The sequence below is a fragment of the Manis javanica genome, chromosome 1, assembly GCF_040802235.1.
Source record: "Manis javanica isolate MJ-LG chromosome 1, MJ_LKY, whole genome shotgun sequence".
Lineage (NCBI taxonomy): Eukaryota > Metazoa > Chordata > Mammalia > Pholidota > Manidae > Manis > Manis javanica.
In genome coordinates this window covers 219,825,712-219,841,070 of record NC_133156.1, presented here as the reverse complement: position 1 = coordinate 219,841,070, position 15,359 = coordinate 219,825,712, and the positions used below count along the sequence as shown (strand labels likewise).

At 49.1% G+C, this 15,359-nt stretch overlaps 1 protein-coding gene across 1 annotated transcript in view; it reads right to left on the bottom strand.

Moving 5' to 3' along the window:
• Window positions 1–15,359, bottom strand: part of ALK (ALK receptor tyrosine kinase) — a 650,534-nt gene that overhangs the window by 102,900 nt on the left and 532,275 nt on the right. The window contains exons 6-8 of the mRNA XM_073214828.1: window positions 12,904–13,035; window positions 5,578–5,709; window positions 3,283–3,383 (exon numbers count right to left, since the gene is read on the bottom strand). Coding sequence (XP_073070929.1) covers window positions 3,283–3,383; window positions 5,578–5,709; window positions 12,904–13,035 — 365 coding nt within the window. The remainder of the gene's footprint in view (window positions 1–3,282; window positions 3,384–5,577; window positions 5,710–12,903; window positions 13,036–15,359) is intronic.

The window sequence follows — 15,359 nt, the reverse complement described above, 5'->3', positions numbered from 1 at the left end:
ATCTGAATATATTGTAAGTGGTTCCCCAGTTTCCCATAGGAAATAGCTTGTGGGGGGTGGAAACAAAAAAAAATACAACACTCTCTTGTTTGTGGCTGGGCTAGGCAGAGGCCTTTAAATATTCATGCCCCATATGCAAGTGTGCTGAGCCATGGAGGAGGCGCTGGCACCCAGGCTGGCCAGCAAAGGGTGGCTGCAGGCATCTGGAGGGCAGAGGCTGGAGCTGGTGTGCTTCTGGAAGGCACTGGAAACTGGCTGGCACCAAAGCACACCCTGGCTGTGTCTCCATCGTCGGTGGGCTTCTGAGCCAGCTCCACGTGAGCCCCGAGCGGCGCTCTCCCAGCCTCTTCCGCCTCTACCTGGTCATTTCTAAGCGCTTCACTGACTCATCTTTCTAAAAGGCAAGTTACATCAAACTCTGTGGGGCCAAGATAATGGAGGCAATCTCTCAGCATGAGCCCAGAGTGAATTTTGGTCACAGTGGGCAAGTTCACCCATGGCCAGTTACCCTCAAGTATCAGTGCGCATCCAAATCACTGGGCGAGGTTTGAAAATGCAGATCCTCAGCCCTGCTCAGTGATGTCAGCCAGGATATCTGGGGCGGGGCCCAAGAATCTGTATTTATTACTTTTTCCAAGTGCCTGCAGCTAGAGAAACATAGACCTAGTAGTTAGGGCATATTCAGATTTTCGAGGAAGAGCACCAAAGGCGACACCGGCTCCCCTATGGGAATACACTGGGAACTGCGGGGTTTCTTGACAGCATTTTGAGATACTCTGCAATTACTTCAACTCCCTAGTCTTGAAGAGACTCTAGGCCTCCCAGGACTGATCTGGATTTAGAGAAGGTGCTCAGTGGTGGGTCAGCCATGGAGCTTTGCTCAGCCAGCAGGCAGTCCCTGGGGGTCTGACCCTCAGCAGAGACCCCCACCCATGGCTCTGTCTAGTGTCCACCCTCCTGCACCCGGACCTCACGGCCAACACAGGCCCTGTGAGGGTTGGTGGAGCTTGAACGGCCCACGTTAACCTCACACAGTCTCCTGCAAGGAAGCAACACCGGTTTCCCTGTCACTGGCGATCAGCCAGCTGGGAGAAGGAAATCCATTTCTTGTCTTCCATACTTAGGATTTGCGTATAATAAATGGCAGGGCTTACAAACCAGGAAATGCATATTTCTATTTTGGTTATTTATTTTTCTGATGAAAACATTTCCCCCAACATCGGGAATTCAGAGACCCGTCAGTGTTAAACAAATGGCCTGAAAGTCTGACGGGGAAATAACTGTGAGCTGGACTGGGATGGACTCACTGCCTGCCCTTCATTACTCCTGCCCAATTAAATTCTGGAAAAGGGCAGGAAACAGCAGAGATAGCCTGGAAAAATATGACTGGAGGAAAAGTAAAACAGGCCAGTAAAACAAAACACCTGTTTAAGCTATTGATCAACCCAAAGGTTATTAGAGAAATGATGCAATGTGAGAAAAATATCATTTTTATCTTAACATTTCCTTTTCTGAAATTAGTTTCATATTCGATCGAGGGAAAACTAAATTTAAAGATCAAATGCTTTTAAGGATCCTCCCTCACCTCTCAGGTGGGCCAACTATTTCTCTCCATTTACATTTCCTCTTAAGCAAGCCTTCTTTGCTAGGTGTCTGCTGAGAGGCACCTGAGAATATCAACGATGACTGTGTAATTCTACCATCTGCATCAGATAGTGAGGTTTCTCAAATACAATTTAATGTAACGAATCTGTTTATTTGTGCCCTAACTTCTTCCAAAAAGAATTTAAGGTGGCTCACAGAGATACATAAAATCTAGTAAGATAACATACATTACAAGAGGGTGAGAAAGATGGGACACCTGTGGGATTATAAAATTGAACCACGAGTAAAGCTGCTACAAACTGCACCTCACAGGCCCCCATTTGCTTACTAAAAGGGGCACTTTAGATTTAATTAGACAGTTATCCTGATTAAAAAAAAAATCATTGATGCATCTTTTCCATTCTTATATGTTTTATGCCTGTGAGTTTTCATTTCACAAAAAAGCCTGGAGGGCTTGAATTTGAGTCCCTCAGCAGGGGAAGCTTGTTCTTACACCTCCCTGGGGTTTCTATCAGCCAGCAGAGGGAAGGCGAGCCTGGTCAGTTTCACGGTGTCCACAACTTGGAAGGAAACAAATTGCTCAGAGAGCGCATAGCTATTCCTGAAACGAAGCCAGGAAGGGATTTCACCTGTGAGTCTCCAGACAGAGAGGACTGGCCAAATTTAAACTGTGTGTTAGCTTTTTACTGTGTTCAAGACACTGATGTGGTGTCACGGGGGAGAAGTGAAGAAGCACGGGCAGCAGCAGGCTTTCTGAGAACTTGGGGTGGGACTTTTGGCTGACGTCCTCATCCTCCTTCCCCATCCTCCTTTCATACATTTGTACAGGGTGACGGGCCCTGCTGGCTGACTGCGGTGGTGCTAACATCGCACCAGATGCTGTGGTAAGCCCTGTTTGTATATTATTCTATTTCATCCTCTCCTTGCTGGGGCAGGTACTCTCACTGCGTCCACTTTCCAAGTTGGGAAACTGAGGCCCTGAGAGGTTATTAACTGCCCAAACAAACTGTGCAGCCAATCAGTGGTAGAACCCGGCTTGGACTCAGGTGGTTGAATCCAGAGTTCATGAGCGTAATCACCAGGCTATGTTGGGGTGTAGGCACATTTCTTGGTTCTTAGGAAATATGGCTTTATGCTAAGAAACACAGCAGCAGTCCCTTACTCCTCACACTAAAGAGGTAAGAGCTACAGGAGCCATTTGGGTAGGTGCACCTGGAGGTACCTCACTGACTGCCATTGATGTCTTAGTGAAATTCATCTAAAATAAATTTCTGATGCTCTGTAAAACTTGAAATGTATTATAAGAGCTTGATATTTATAAAAAGGTTCTGTAGAAAGTCTTTTGTAAATAGCTGTTACTCTTCCCTGCTAAGACTTGGAAATATTTTCTGGGTTTGCTTAAATCAAGTTCTTACTGCAAATAGTTCAGTGCAGCTGAGAGTGGGTGTTTAAGGTAAGATTCTCTGCAGAAGGGACTTCACCATGCTGGTGGATTCTCTTTGCCTAGAAGATGGCAAAATGGTCTCCTTGCCTGCTGCGTAGCCCCCCCACCCACCCCGAGAACAAGCAGCCCAACCATCCAAGCTGTTTGGTTATTATTAAATGGTTTGGGCTCATCTAGAAGTGCCCTCAGGGTGGGAGCAGAAGTCAGAGAACTAGAGGAACATTTAGACTTGCCTCACACGGAGAGTTCTTCATCGGTGCGGGAAATGTAGCGCTGGTCACTGCAGCACTTTGAGAAGTGGGGACGTCAGTGGTACTGAGCAAGAGGGCATGGCCTAGGACAGAGAGGCAGAGAGTCAAAGAAGCACTATCTTCATGTACTGGAGGGCCCCGGGGGGAAGGCTGATGAGTGCAGGGCTTATGGGCCCTGCCCTGTTCTCTAACCTCGGGACACCTTCGAGCTTGTGGCTTTCTGATGCTTCCAGTGGATAAGACAGTCTATTTGTCACTGTCAATGGTCTGCAGTGTCCCAGCACCATATATGTGGGCTACTGCACCCCTGATTTCCCAAGGTCACCAGCCCGTATCCCAGGAGCAGCCTGAGTCACTCTGGGCTCCCCCAGCCACACCCCTCCCTGTTTCTAGGTCTGCCGGCCCTTTGCCCTCCAATGGTTTCTGCAACTGTCATGCTCTTGTACCAGATCATCCTGTGCCCCATGCCCTGGCCAGTCAGCCTTATTTCTTGTGTCCTCTAAGTATCAATCTGCCTGAGAACTTGAGAGAACATGAGCATCTACCCCAGCAGGAGGTGGAAGAATCATCTGCAAACCTCCAGGAACTGTAGGACATGTTGTAGACAGTCAGTGCTACAGAGATGGGTGGCGGAGTAAGCCCAGAACATTTTAGGTGCCCCACAGAATGCCAAGCAGAACTCTACTCATTCATTTCTACTTTTCTCTATTGCTTAGCAAGGTCTGTTACTGAGTCACTACGAAGTAACAAATTCAGGTGGGTCCAGAGCAGAGCAGCCAGGCCAGTCCAGACATTAGCATGTCGACCCTTCTGGAGGAAGCATCAAGGGCTGGGGTATGTGGCTGAGAAACCGCCTTGTGCAGCAGGTGGGTCACAACTGCTGTCTTCATATATCTGAAGGGCTGCTTCTGTGGGAGAGGGAGTGGTTTAGTTCTGTGGGGCTCCAGGAGACAGAAATCATAATCAAAGAGTAGAATTTACAGAGAGGGGGGAGCTTATTCTGAGGGCAGAAAAACTGGTCTTCCATTCAGAGCAGTCAATGGAACGGGTGGCTTTGGGAGGCAGTGAAAGTCCTGCCACCAGAGGCATTCAGCAAGGGCTGGGCCTGGGCTTGCTGTGCCTGCTGTCAGGGGCCTGTCCCACTGACAGCCGGGACATGAAGATCATGTCCAGCTTTGAGCTCTGTTTCTCTTCTCTGCACCTACAAACAGGAGCTGACCTGATGCAGTGCAGTGAGGAGGCTGGGGGTGGGGTGCGGGAGAGGCAGGAGCTCTGGGGCCTCCGCACCTGGTGAGGGGTCCTGCAGCTCTCCCGTGGCTGCAAGTCACTCAGCCTTCCTCACGGGCCCCTCAGTGGCAACCAGCTCTCAGGACCAAGGACAGAACTACAAGGGCTCTGGAGTATCCTCTCTCACACTTAATATTGTTATTAATATTATTAATTCTTAAAGGAATCCATAGGCTGTGTGGTCTTTGTTTGGAAAGAGCAAGCAAATGCCGGGGTGGGAAGGGGAGAGAGACCCCTCACCCCCAGCCCCATGCTACAGAGAGGTTGGCCCCACGACTGGATCGTCTGGCCTCTCTAGCGGCCCAGCTTTGGCAGCTGTGCTGGCTCACAGACCCTCTCTGATCCCACAGCTGGGCTGGTGTTCCCTGGTGTGGGGTCAGCTCACCCAGGTGTAGGGGGCCATCTCGTGGGGGCATGGAGGCCCTTACCCCTGGGGCAGTTGAGCAGGGGCAGTAGAAGGGGGGGCTCTGGTGCAGGGAGGGTGGGAGTTGCCAGCTTATTTGGGTATAGGATTGGGGTATGGCTGGGCAAGCTGGGCTGCAGGGAATGGAGCAGATGTGGGGCAAGGGTTCCAGGGCACTACCCTGGGGCAAATGACACAAGGCCACCCTGTGTCTCAGCTCCCCAGTCACAAAGAGGGCTATGGTTTTCCCCTCTTAATGAGTTATGTGCTGGACACAGTAGGTCCTCAAGATACACCTGTCAAATGAAAGCGTTCTTCTCTTTGTTGCTGGTATTCTCATCTTTCAGCTGATCCTTCATTATTAGCATTCTCATTTTAAGGAGCAGAAGGTGACATCTACCTTGGCCTGATTTAATCCAGAAGGTGTGAAGAAGGAATTGTGGGGGAGCACCCCAGGGCAATTTTGGGGCAGCCACCTGGGCTAGCCCTGCAGGGTTGGGGGAGGTCCAGCAGCTCTGGAGGGTGGCCCTCAGTCTCTCATCTGACTGGGTGGGCACCAGGGGGAAGGGAGGTAAGCAGCACTATACCCTGATGGTCTTGGAGCCGAGCATCCTTTAGGGTCTTGAGCTGCCACTGGGGCGCGTGGGGTGGGAGTGTTCCTTGGGTCCAGCCACAGAAGCCATCCTCAAAGTCGCAGTAAAAACCATCAGGGAGTTTACCTGCAGGAGAGCACAGGGCACGGTCATTTCTAGGACTACTAAAAGCAAAGTATGCCTGTATCAAGTAAAATTAGCCAGGCATGGCCAAATCATTCTCATTAATAACAGTTCCCCAGCCAGACCATTTATGTTTAATGACACTGGTTATAATGGAGAGAAGCCCCAATCCCTAAATTGTATATGTGTTGGTTTACACTTTTCTGGTGGTTAGACAATAAAATGGTAATAATAATAACTCTGCTGCATGGATGTTGTTAACCAAGTTTCTTATATGACAAAGCAGAGGCTCAGGTATGTCGATCAATCTGACCAAGGTCACATAGCCAGCAGGTAACCCAGCTGGTGCTTGAGCCCAGATCTTCTGCTTCTAAATTCTGTGCTCTTTATACCAATCCACTATGAACATGACCCCAGGAGAAGCTGACATGTAACGCACTGGAATACATTTCTGTCATCAACACAGTGACAAGAGTGTGGTGGTGGCAGCGGTACTGTTGGCTGGGAGTTGGTTTGGGTCCCTCAAATCACCCCGCTTTGCTGAGACACAGATTGCTCAGAACTTTCTATGTGCTCTTTATTTCTCTTTCAGTGAAGTGAAGCCAGTAGTTCTGAGCAATGAAAAGGGAGTGGACATGACATGTGTCTTCTCTAGACTGAGCCTGCAAGAAACCCTTACGCATTCTTCGGTCTCCCTCCCCCCACTGAGAGGCCAAGGGGGTTTCTCGTTGCTGGGAGTGCTGCTTTTTAGTAGCGCCAGCCTGTGTCCCTGCACACCCTGTGGGGCAGGGGCCCCTCCCCGCCCCAGCCCTCCATGGCCAGGTGCTGGAAATGTCTTGCTAAGCCTGAGATGGCAGGATGGTTTATCACAGCAGCACGGCCTAGACCCTCCTGATCAAGCATCCCAGGCATGGGGCCTCTTTGCATCACCTGATGACTCAGCATAAATGGTCCCATTACCCTTTTCTCTACACCAGACTGACCTCAGGTCCCACTGAAAAGGCCACAGTCAGCTTTATAGACCATGTATTTCCCAACTGCCCACAGAAGGAGGGAGAAAGGAGGCAAGAGCTAGAGAGAACTCACGATCTCCGGCTTGCTATGAGAATGGCTGAGGGAGGCGCTCAGCCTCAGGGAGCTAGCAGGCCATTCCAGACTATTCTGAAATCACCCAGGAGCCCAGGCCAGGTCGTGGAGGAGCAGCAGGGCTATGTCTCCCCCCAGAGGGAAAGGCGCTCCCCAGCCAGACCCGCTGCTCTCCATGTCCTTCCTCTGTCTAAGCGTTTTTGGCAGCGGCAGGCTGACAAAGAGGCCCTCACGCTTCCTGAGTGTGACAGCACCTTAGTGAATTATTACTCATTTCCCCCTGTTTCTCTGTGCATTTCACATGGAGGCAGAATTATAAATTAAAGCCGGCTGTCACTGACTTTGAGCATCTCTTCCCGTTTATACCCCCCTGAAGAAATCATTTTCCCCCCAAGCCCCACATGTTCCTCTGATTAAAAATCCAAAAGCTAAGGAGATCTTTCTGTTTTATTTTTTATGCCCCCCTCAAGGGATCCCACATCCACTTCTTTTGCAAAAACTAACCGGTAGCTGGAAGTGACCTTCCATGAAGCGTCCTTTACAAGCTTTAAACCAAGAATCACAATGGAAGATTCCAGCAAGCAGCAGCTCCTGGCAGAAGGAGGCAGGGCTGAGCTCATTCCTCTCCCCTTACCCTTTGAAGGGCTGGAGGCAGAGAAGTCAGCCTGTCCTATGGGTGTTGGTACCTTAATAGCACCAGAATCTGACACCTGAGCTCCAGTCCTAGCCTCCCTGCTTTCTGCTGTGTGACTTAAGCAAGTCACTTCCTTTATCACAGAAGCTCCCACATCTGTAAAATGGAGTATTAGTGACTATTTCACAGGGCTGGTTTGAGGATAAAATAAGGGAGAGAGTGTAGAGACATTTTGTAAATAGAGTTGAGCAAACAGAGAGCTGGTGGCATTATTACTGCCCGTGCCTGGAGCAGGGGAACTCCTGGGGGGTGGGCTGGAATAGCCAACGCTGCCCCGGGGGCCGAGACAGGCCCCTCAGCCTCTGCAAATGCCTGTGGCAGCTCTGCGTTTGCCTTCCAGCTGGAGGAACGCAGAGAGCCACCAGCATTCTCCACCTTCTGGAAGCCTCTCCCTGACCTAGAGTGGCGTAAGGTCCAGGGTGTTCCTTTCTTTTTGGCTCTTTGAATAAAGGGAGAGAAGGTAGGCAAAGTAGTGAGGTCAATGGACACCTTATGTGATGAAAACCTGGAGGGGTGGGAGGGCTCCTTAGCGGAGAGGATCACCACCACACAAGCGCATCAGGGCCTGCTGAGCAGGAAGCCGCTCCCGAGGAGGCTGGAGGAGGCAGCGAGGCATCAGAACAAAGACCTTGGTTGAGTAGGTGGGGTCGGGAAATGGCTGCTCAGGCCAGTGGCTGCGCACAGCATTGGTGCCATTCCTCTCTTGCCCTTTGACCACCCAAGCATCAAGTGGGCACACTGCAGGACTGTGGGACTTATTAGATGAGTGGAATGGGGGTGGATTCAATCCTCTAGCCCCTTGCCACTCAAAATGTGGTCCAGGGACCGGCCACTGCTGCATCCCCTGTGAAGCTGTTAGATGGGAATTTCAGGTCTTCCCACCCACCCCAACCTACTGAATCAGAATCCTCAATTTTAGCGATCCTTAGGCACCTAACGTCTGGGAGGCTCCCCTCTGACCAACCCTCTTCTTGGGCTGCAGCCAGTTATTTCACTGGCTGGCTGGCCAAATCGAGCTGTGTGTGGGTCAATCAATCTCACGACATTTGGCTATTATGACGCCTGATTCCACTCTAAGAGAGACAAATTGGTAGTCATAGAGATGTGACCTAAGTAGCAACTGCGGGAGCTGCCAAGTATAGACGTGGGCCAAATGACACTACTTTTTTTCCTCCCTGTTTGACAACTCTGTTAACATTTTTGATAAATATGTGTTATACATTTTCTTGAAAATATAGAGTCATGAGAAAAATGCTAGAAGAAATATATCAAAATATTATGGTAATCTCTGAATGTCTGAGAGAGCAGACTATGGGCGACAGTAATTTTCTCTTGTGTACTTTTCTAGATTTTCCAAATATTTTACAACCAATGTGTTTCATTTTACAATAAAGAAATAAACTGAAAAAAAAACTGTTTTTGCTTGGCAGGAAGAGTATCCCTACCAAAAAGATGAGATTATGTGTAAATGGGGGTGTGGGGGGTGAGCTGCCTGTAATACCCAGTGAGTCAATGACACATCCAGGGGATGAAGTGGGGACACCTGACTCTTTTCTGGGGAGCCACATACCACCGAGGCCATTGTGTGACACATAGGGAGCCTTGAAGACAACTGTGATGGGTTATAGCATCCTGGGAAGTTTCACTCAGATTGGCGAAGTTCAATCAGAAAGAGGGAAGGAGGAAGGTGCGTGGTGTGTGGGTTCAGAGGATGGGGTGTAAGTGGACACTTCCACGATTGAGTGGAGAAGGACAGGGCAATGCCACCTCCATGGCAGGACCCCCACTTACTCCACTCAGAAATGTCTGATAATCTAAAGGAAGCCCAGCACGTGGGGGGAATTCCTTCTGGGGAAAGTATGGTGAATTGAGGCTGGGAGGTAATGGGATACAACCTACTTTTCCCTCCAAATTCCAACCTTGGTAGGGCTTGGTTGACTACCTTGGCCAAAGATTAGTGACCCTCATAGGGGTTCCTTAGATGACATGGACATCCTAACAGGGCTTGGGGTGACTACCTGCTCAAGAAAACATTCTAATAGGCTCCAGAGTACCTGGGAAGGATAATTGTCTTAAACGTACCACAGACATCAACACCCAGTAGGCATCATGTTCCAACTCACATTACAAATGAGGGAACTGAGGTCCAGAGGGTTGAGTGATCTGAGCCCCAGCCCCCCTCCGGGAAAGGTGGAGGCAAAGCTGAGGGCCTTCTCTGACTTTTATTACCCCTTCATCCTGGGTGGATATGTAGCTGGGGTTCTGCTTAGCACAACCAACAAGTGGAAATTCATAAGACAGATGAGTCTGGCTTGCAGTGTTCAGAGCATGGACTGAGGAGTCAGCCTGAGTCCGAATCACCGCTCAGTCACTGGCTAGTAGTCTGACTGTGAACTTCAGGTCCCTCAGCTCTGAGATGGGCATAACCGCATCACGAAGATTGTTGTGAGGATGAAATTAGTTAATACATGGAAGGTGTCTGGAACAGCTCTTGGGCATAGTAAGTGCCCAGTAAATGTTAGCCATTATTACTATTAATTATTATTATCTTCTTCATGGGGATGGTTTCTAGAATCAACATCCATGGATATGACAGGGAAAAGAGCAAAAATGCTGGAGAGAATGGGTCATGCAAATAAAGAAAAGGATATTTGCTAGAGTGCCGCCAAGATCAAAGGGGTAAAAGAGAAATAACCCTCCTTCTGAATTGAACTTCTCCTAGCCACCGACTTCTGCAGCCAAGTGCTCGATGGAGGTGTTCTCTTGGGTGGAGCTGTCATTCTGACAGCTAATCAGAGCAGCTTTTCAAGTGTGGCTGAAAAGGCCTCTAAGCCCCAGGTGCTTGTCCTCTATACCAGAGCCAGGCTGCCTTCCAACTTGGAGCTGGCCCTGGAAACCTGTTAATGGCAAACCCTAGAATGGTGGGAAAATGCCCTGAGCTCACGGTAATGGACTGGATCCTGCAGGCTCAATGTTCTAATCATGGCTCTGCTCCTGACATGCTGTGTGACCCTGAAAAAATCAATTACCTTCTCTGTGCTTTCATTTTCCCAGTTGTAAATCAGGGCATGGCCTGCCTGACCTGTGTCCCAGCTGGAGAGTGGATATCAGAAACACTTTAAAAAGGCAAAACCAAAATCACACAGCCCAGAGGCACTGCTGGAGATACTGCAGAGACAAGTAACTAGAGACACATGGGCCCCAGGAGAGCATGGGTGGGCTGGCTTCATCTCAGTCCACATGTATGGTGAGAGCTCTGTGAGAGAGCCCAGGAACAGAACAGAGCGGGACAAGCAAAGGGCTGACTTGCAGCTCTTTACTGAGTTTTATCTGAACAGCCACAGTTCCAACTGCACTGAAAAGTTTGTATAAAAAGAAGTTTTTCAAATTAAAAAATGTATTTCTTTACTGTTTCATTTAACAGAGAATCAATAAAATCTTTTTGTTCCAAGGGACAAATCTGTCCTCCAGATGACCTGGGAGACACTGTTAACTTTTTAAAGCTGTTCTGCAGGCCTTGGTGACTTGGGGCCTGCGTATCTGAGGGGAGAGGCATCTGCTCCTGTGTCTGGGCCCAGGGCACGCAGGCATGCATCTGCTGCATCCTATCCGAGCTGCAGCTCTGTTATCTTACTCCTTGCCTCTCTGTTTGATTTGTGGTGTATTGAGAACAGGTGCTGTGTTATTCATCTCTGTTCCAGGATCTTGTACATTCCTAGCTCACATTCTATGTGTCTGTAAGTGCGGTTTTTCTGGCAAAAAGGTAAAAGCCTCTAGAACGTTTACTCCTAGCCAGTCAGCTGCTAAGAACACCATAGTCAAGTGCAGTGAGCACTGGGCCGGGAGTCTCACTCTGCCCCCAACTAGCAGTGAGACCTCAGCAGTCTGTTTTTCTTTTAACAAGCCCAAGTTTCCCAACTCATTTATTCATTTAAATCAACAAAGAAGTCAGTGAGCACCTATATGGGGCCAGGAATTGTTTAAGATATTGGTACAGGGAGGAGCACCAGAAGCAGCCTGTCCACAGTGAGGGAGAGAGACGTGGGTACCACCACCATGAAATGTAAGGGTTGCACGCCCACCTGGATGACCAAAATAAAAAGATAATAATGAGTGTTGACAAGGATGTGGAGAAATTAGAGCCCTTCTATTTTACTGGTGGGAATGTAACATGGTGCAGCCACTTTGCAGAACAGTTTGGAAGTCTCTCAAAATGTTAAATGTGGAGTTATCATACGACCCAGCAATTCCACTCCTAGATATACAGCCCCCAAAATGAAAACATCTGTCCACACTGAGACTTGTACACAAATGTTCATGACATTTATGTTCACAATGTTCACAGCATACTAGCCAAAAGGTGGAAACAACCCAAATGCCCTTCAGTTGCTGAATGTATAAGCAAAATGTTATAAATTTGTGCAATGAAATATTATTTGGCAGCAAAAAAGGAATGAAGTACTGATACATGCTATGACATGAAGAGGCCCCCAAAACATGCCAAGTGAGACAAGTTAATCACAAAAGACCATATATTTATGATTCTATCTATATGAAATGTTCAGAATAGACAAATCTATAGAAACAGAAAGTAGATGGGTGGTTGCCTAGGGCTAGATGTAGGTGGGAGATGCTGGGAAAGGGGGTTGGAGAGAAATGAGGAGACATTACCAGGGGTGTCTTTTTAAAGTGATACAAATGTTCTAAAATTAGATTGTGGGGTTGGTTATGCAACCCTGTAACTATATTAAACATACTGAACTGTACACTACAAATGGGCGAATTGTATGGTATATGAATGATATGTCTAAAAGGCTGTTAATAAAAAACAGTGGGTGTTACAGTGGACGGATGGATACACTGATTAGGGGCTGAGGGTCTAGAAGAAGAACTGACTGTTCTTGTGGGAGGTGGTCAGAGGAGGCTTCCCAGAAGAATCGGCTCTTGAGGTAAGTGTTGAAAGAGTAGACGGGCCTTGAGGAGGGAAAGGGCATTCCGGGCAGGGGCTACGGTGAGCAAAGCCACGGAGGCGTGAGGGAGCCACGGAGTGACTGCAGATGGCTGGAGCCGGGGCACATGGAGATAGCAGGTTTTAGAGAGGCTGGGGGTGGTGACAGATGGGGCTGGAAGTGAGGGAAATCTGGGCATAGAAGGTTTCTAATAGCAGATTTCAGAGTTGGGCTTTATCCTGCACATTTTCTCTGTGCCATGAAGATGCTGAGGGCATAACTTAAAAGATCTCATTTGGTTCTTACATGCTGTTTCTAGAACACAGATCTTAGCTCTGTCTTTTGAAGACCATGTAGCTTTGGCAGGTGCCCTGAGAGGGCACAATGACACTGGATGTGAGGAAGCTTGTCCAAGCTCGTGGGCCAGTGTGGGCTGGGTTCAGGTTGGGTGGGGGGCCATCTACTCACTGCACAGCTGGCCCTCGTCCTCTCCCCGGGCGCAGTCCCAGTGGAAGTCACAGGCCTGCCCGAGCTGGAGGGCCGTCCCATTCCAGCAAGTGAAGGAACTCTGCAAGGCCATCTTGGAGCCCAGGGATGTTCCTGGAAAGCACACAGAGACACTGGTCAGTCCGGGCAGCCCCACGGGGAGGCTGCTGAGAGGGCATCACTCTGCCCTGCTGTTCACACCCTGATGTCGGACAGAGACACCTGCATCTCCGTCTGGCTACACCAGGCCCAACACGGGAGGTTGAGAGGAAGTCAAAGCCCTAACACTGCCCCTCAACCCCCTGGGGGTAGATCACACTTTCTAGTGATGATGAGCAGCAGAATAGAGAGGTGGCTCACACTCCCCAACACTCTGGGGTCCTCAAACCCACGGCTTCGATATGCCAGGTGGAGAGCCCACAGGTGGTCTCATCTATACACAGACAGCTCAACCCTCAAGGACAGCTTGGGGCATATTTGGTCCAATGTATCTCCTCCATGCTCTTGACCCCAGACTCCTTCATTGGAATGATTCTAGAAACATGCAGCATTTTCCATTATTTTCCCCCTCTGTCTGGTCCCCTATTTCCTGTCCACCAAAAGAGGGACTTTGATGATATTTCTAAGGTCTATTCCAGTTCTGAAATTGTTATGTAAATCATATTACTCAGTGGAAGAGCGGAGAGGGGCCAGTTCATGATGAACGTATTGGCAGTTATTCGTTTCTGTATCAAGAACACTGGGTTATGATGATTAATTAACCTCTGACTCCTGAGAGCCAGGCTTCAGTTGGCCTGGCCCAGTCTGCTCTACTGAATGGGGGACTTTGCCTGGTACCCCCTAACAAGGGGATGATGGAAGCAAGAGTGTGGAGTGATGTGAGGAAGGAGTCATGAGCTAAGGAGCGAGGGGCCTTCAGAGCCTGGGAAAGGCGAGGAGATGGATTCTCCCTTCGAGACCCCAGGAGCCACCCAGCCATCAACATGACTTTAGCCCAGTGAAACCGACTTCACACAAAACTGAAGCTGATCTCGGTTCCTTCAGAGCTGCAAAGAGTACATTTTGTTGTGCGTAGAGCCACTAAGTCGTGGTAGTTTGTTACAGTGGCCACAGGAAACGAACACACCACCTCACCCTGCCTTCCACTGACGGCACCGGCTATGGCAGCTGAGGCCCTGACATCCAAAGCCCGGGAAAGATCAACTTCTGATCTACGTCTCGGTTCTTTAACTTGCTTTGTGACTGCATCCCTGGCATTCCATGGACTAGTCAGCCCTGCCTCTTCTTCACACAGGAGAAATGCCTCCCGTTGTCCATCCCTGTGTCTCAGGACAGCCCAAGACAATGTTTTCCCCAATCTCATACTGGTTCCAAGTGCAGGGGAGTGCACCAGGGAAGCCCCATCCCTCCTCCTGGGTCCATATGTGCGACATGCAGGGTCAAAGCACAAAGGGGGTGACAGCAGTAGGCACAGTGCTCATTTTCAAAGGTAAAATGTCAATTTACTTTATAGCTTTAATTCTGCATGTCAATTCTCTGCTTGTCAGTCACATCCTCAGCCAAGTCCCCCTGTGAAAGGGGGCCCAAGGCCACCTCCAGTGATCCCTTCTTTGAGTGGGAGAGGGAAGCTTTGCAGTTTGACAGGCTGAGTCTGAATCCCACTTACGAAGTAGGGAAATAAAATGCTTGTAAGGAATTGGTGCTTATGCCTGGAAGGTGCAGTCTTCCCCTGCAGAGCAGGAGGCACTGATGGTGGGGGCTCGGCTGGGGATGGTTGTGGACTTCGCCCCAGGAATCAGAGCATAGCAAGGACATCTGGTTATCATATATGGCATGACTGTGATTTGCCAAACACAGCACCAGGCCCTTTACCTGCCAGCTCACTAACCCTTTAACCGCCAGGACAGGGGGGCTGTTAGATCCGCTTAACTGGGGGAAGTTTCCAGTTAAGCAAGGGTGAGGGGTGGTGGTAGGCAGGTGGCCTCTAGCTGGGTGCTGCTCCTGAGGGTCAGACTGGTGTGTCCACCCCAGCTGGTGGGCCCCACCTGCCCCATGACACCTTCTGTCCTCCTCTCTGCCCCTCCTTCAGGGCAAAGGTAATCAGGATAAGAAGAAAAATTCTTCACTTTTGCTTGGTGACTGCTGTCTCTAAAGCATTTTTTCTTATGTCTTATACATGATCATTAAATATTAGGAGCTTATTACTCTTGCTCCCAGTCTCACCAAAGAAAATGTAAGCAAAATACAAAATCTGTAATGTCTTCTTCAACTGACAGAGCGAATGTAAGCTGTGTCGTGTCTTATTCACACCTTACAATTAGGTGTGAAGCACCTTACGATTGCTTCTCATTGTGTGTTTTCATGAACACATGCACGTTTCACACACCAATTACTTGTCATTCGCTGAATATGTCTTACAGTTTCCTTTACTTTCCTTC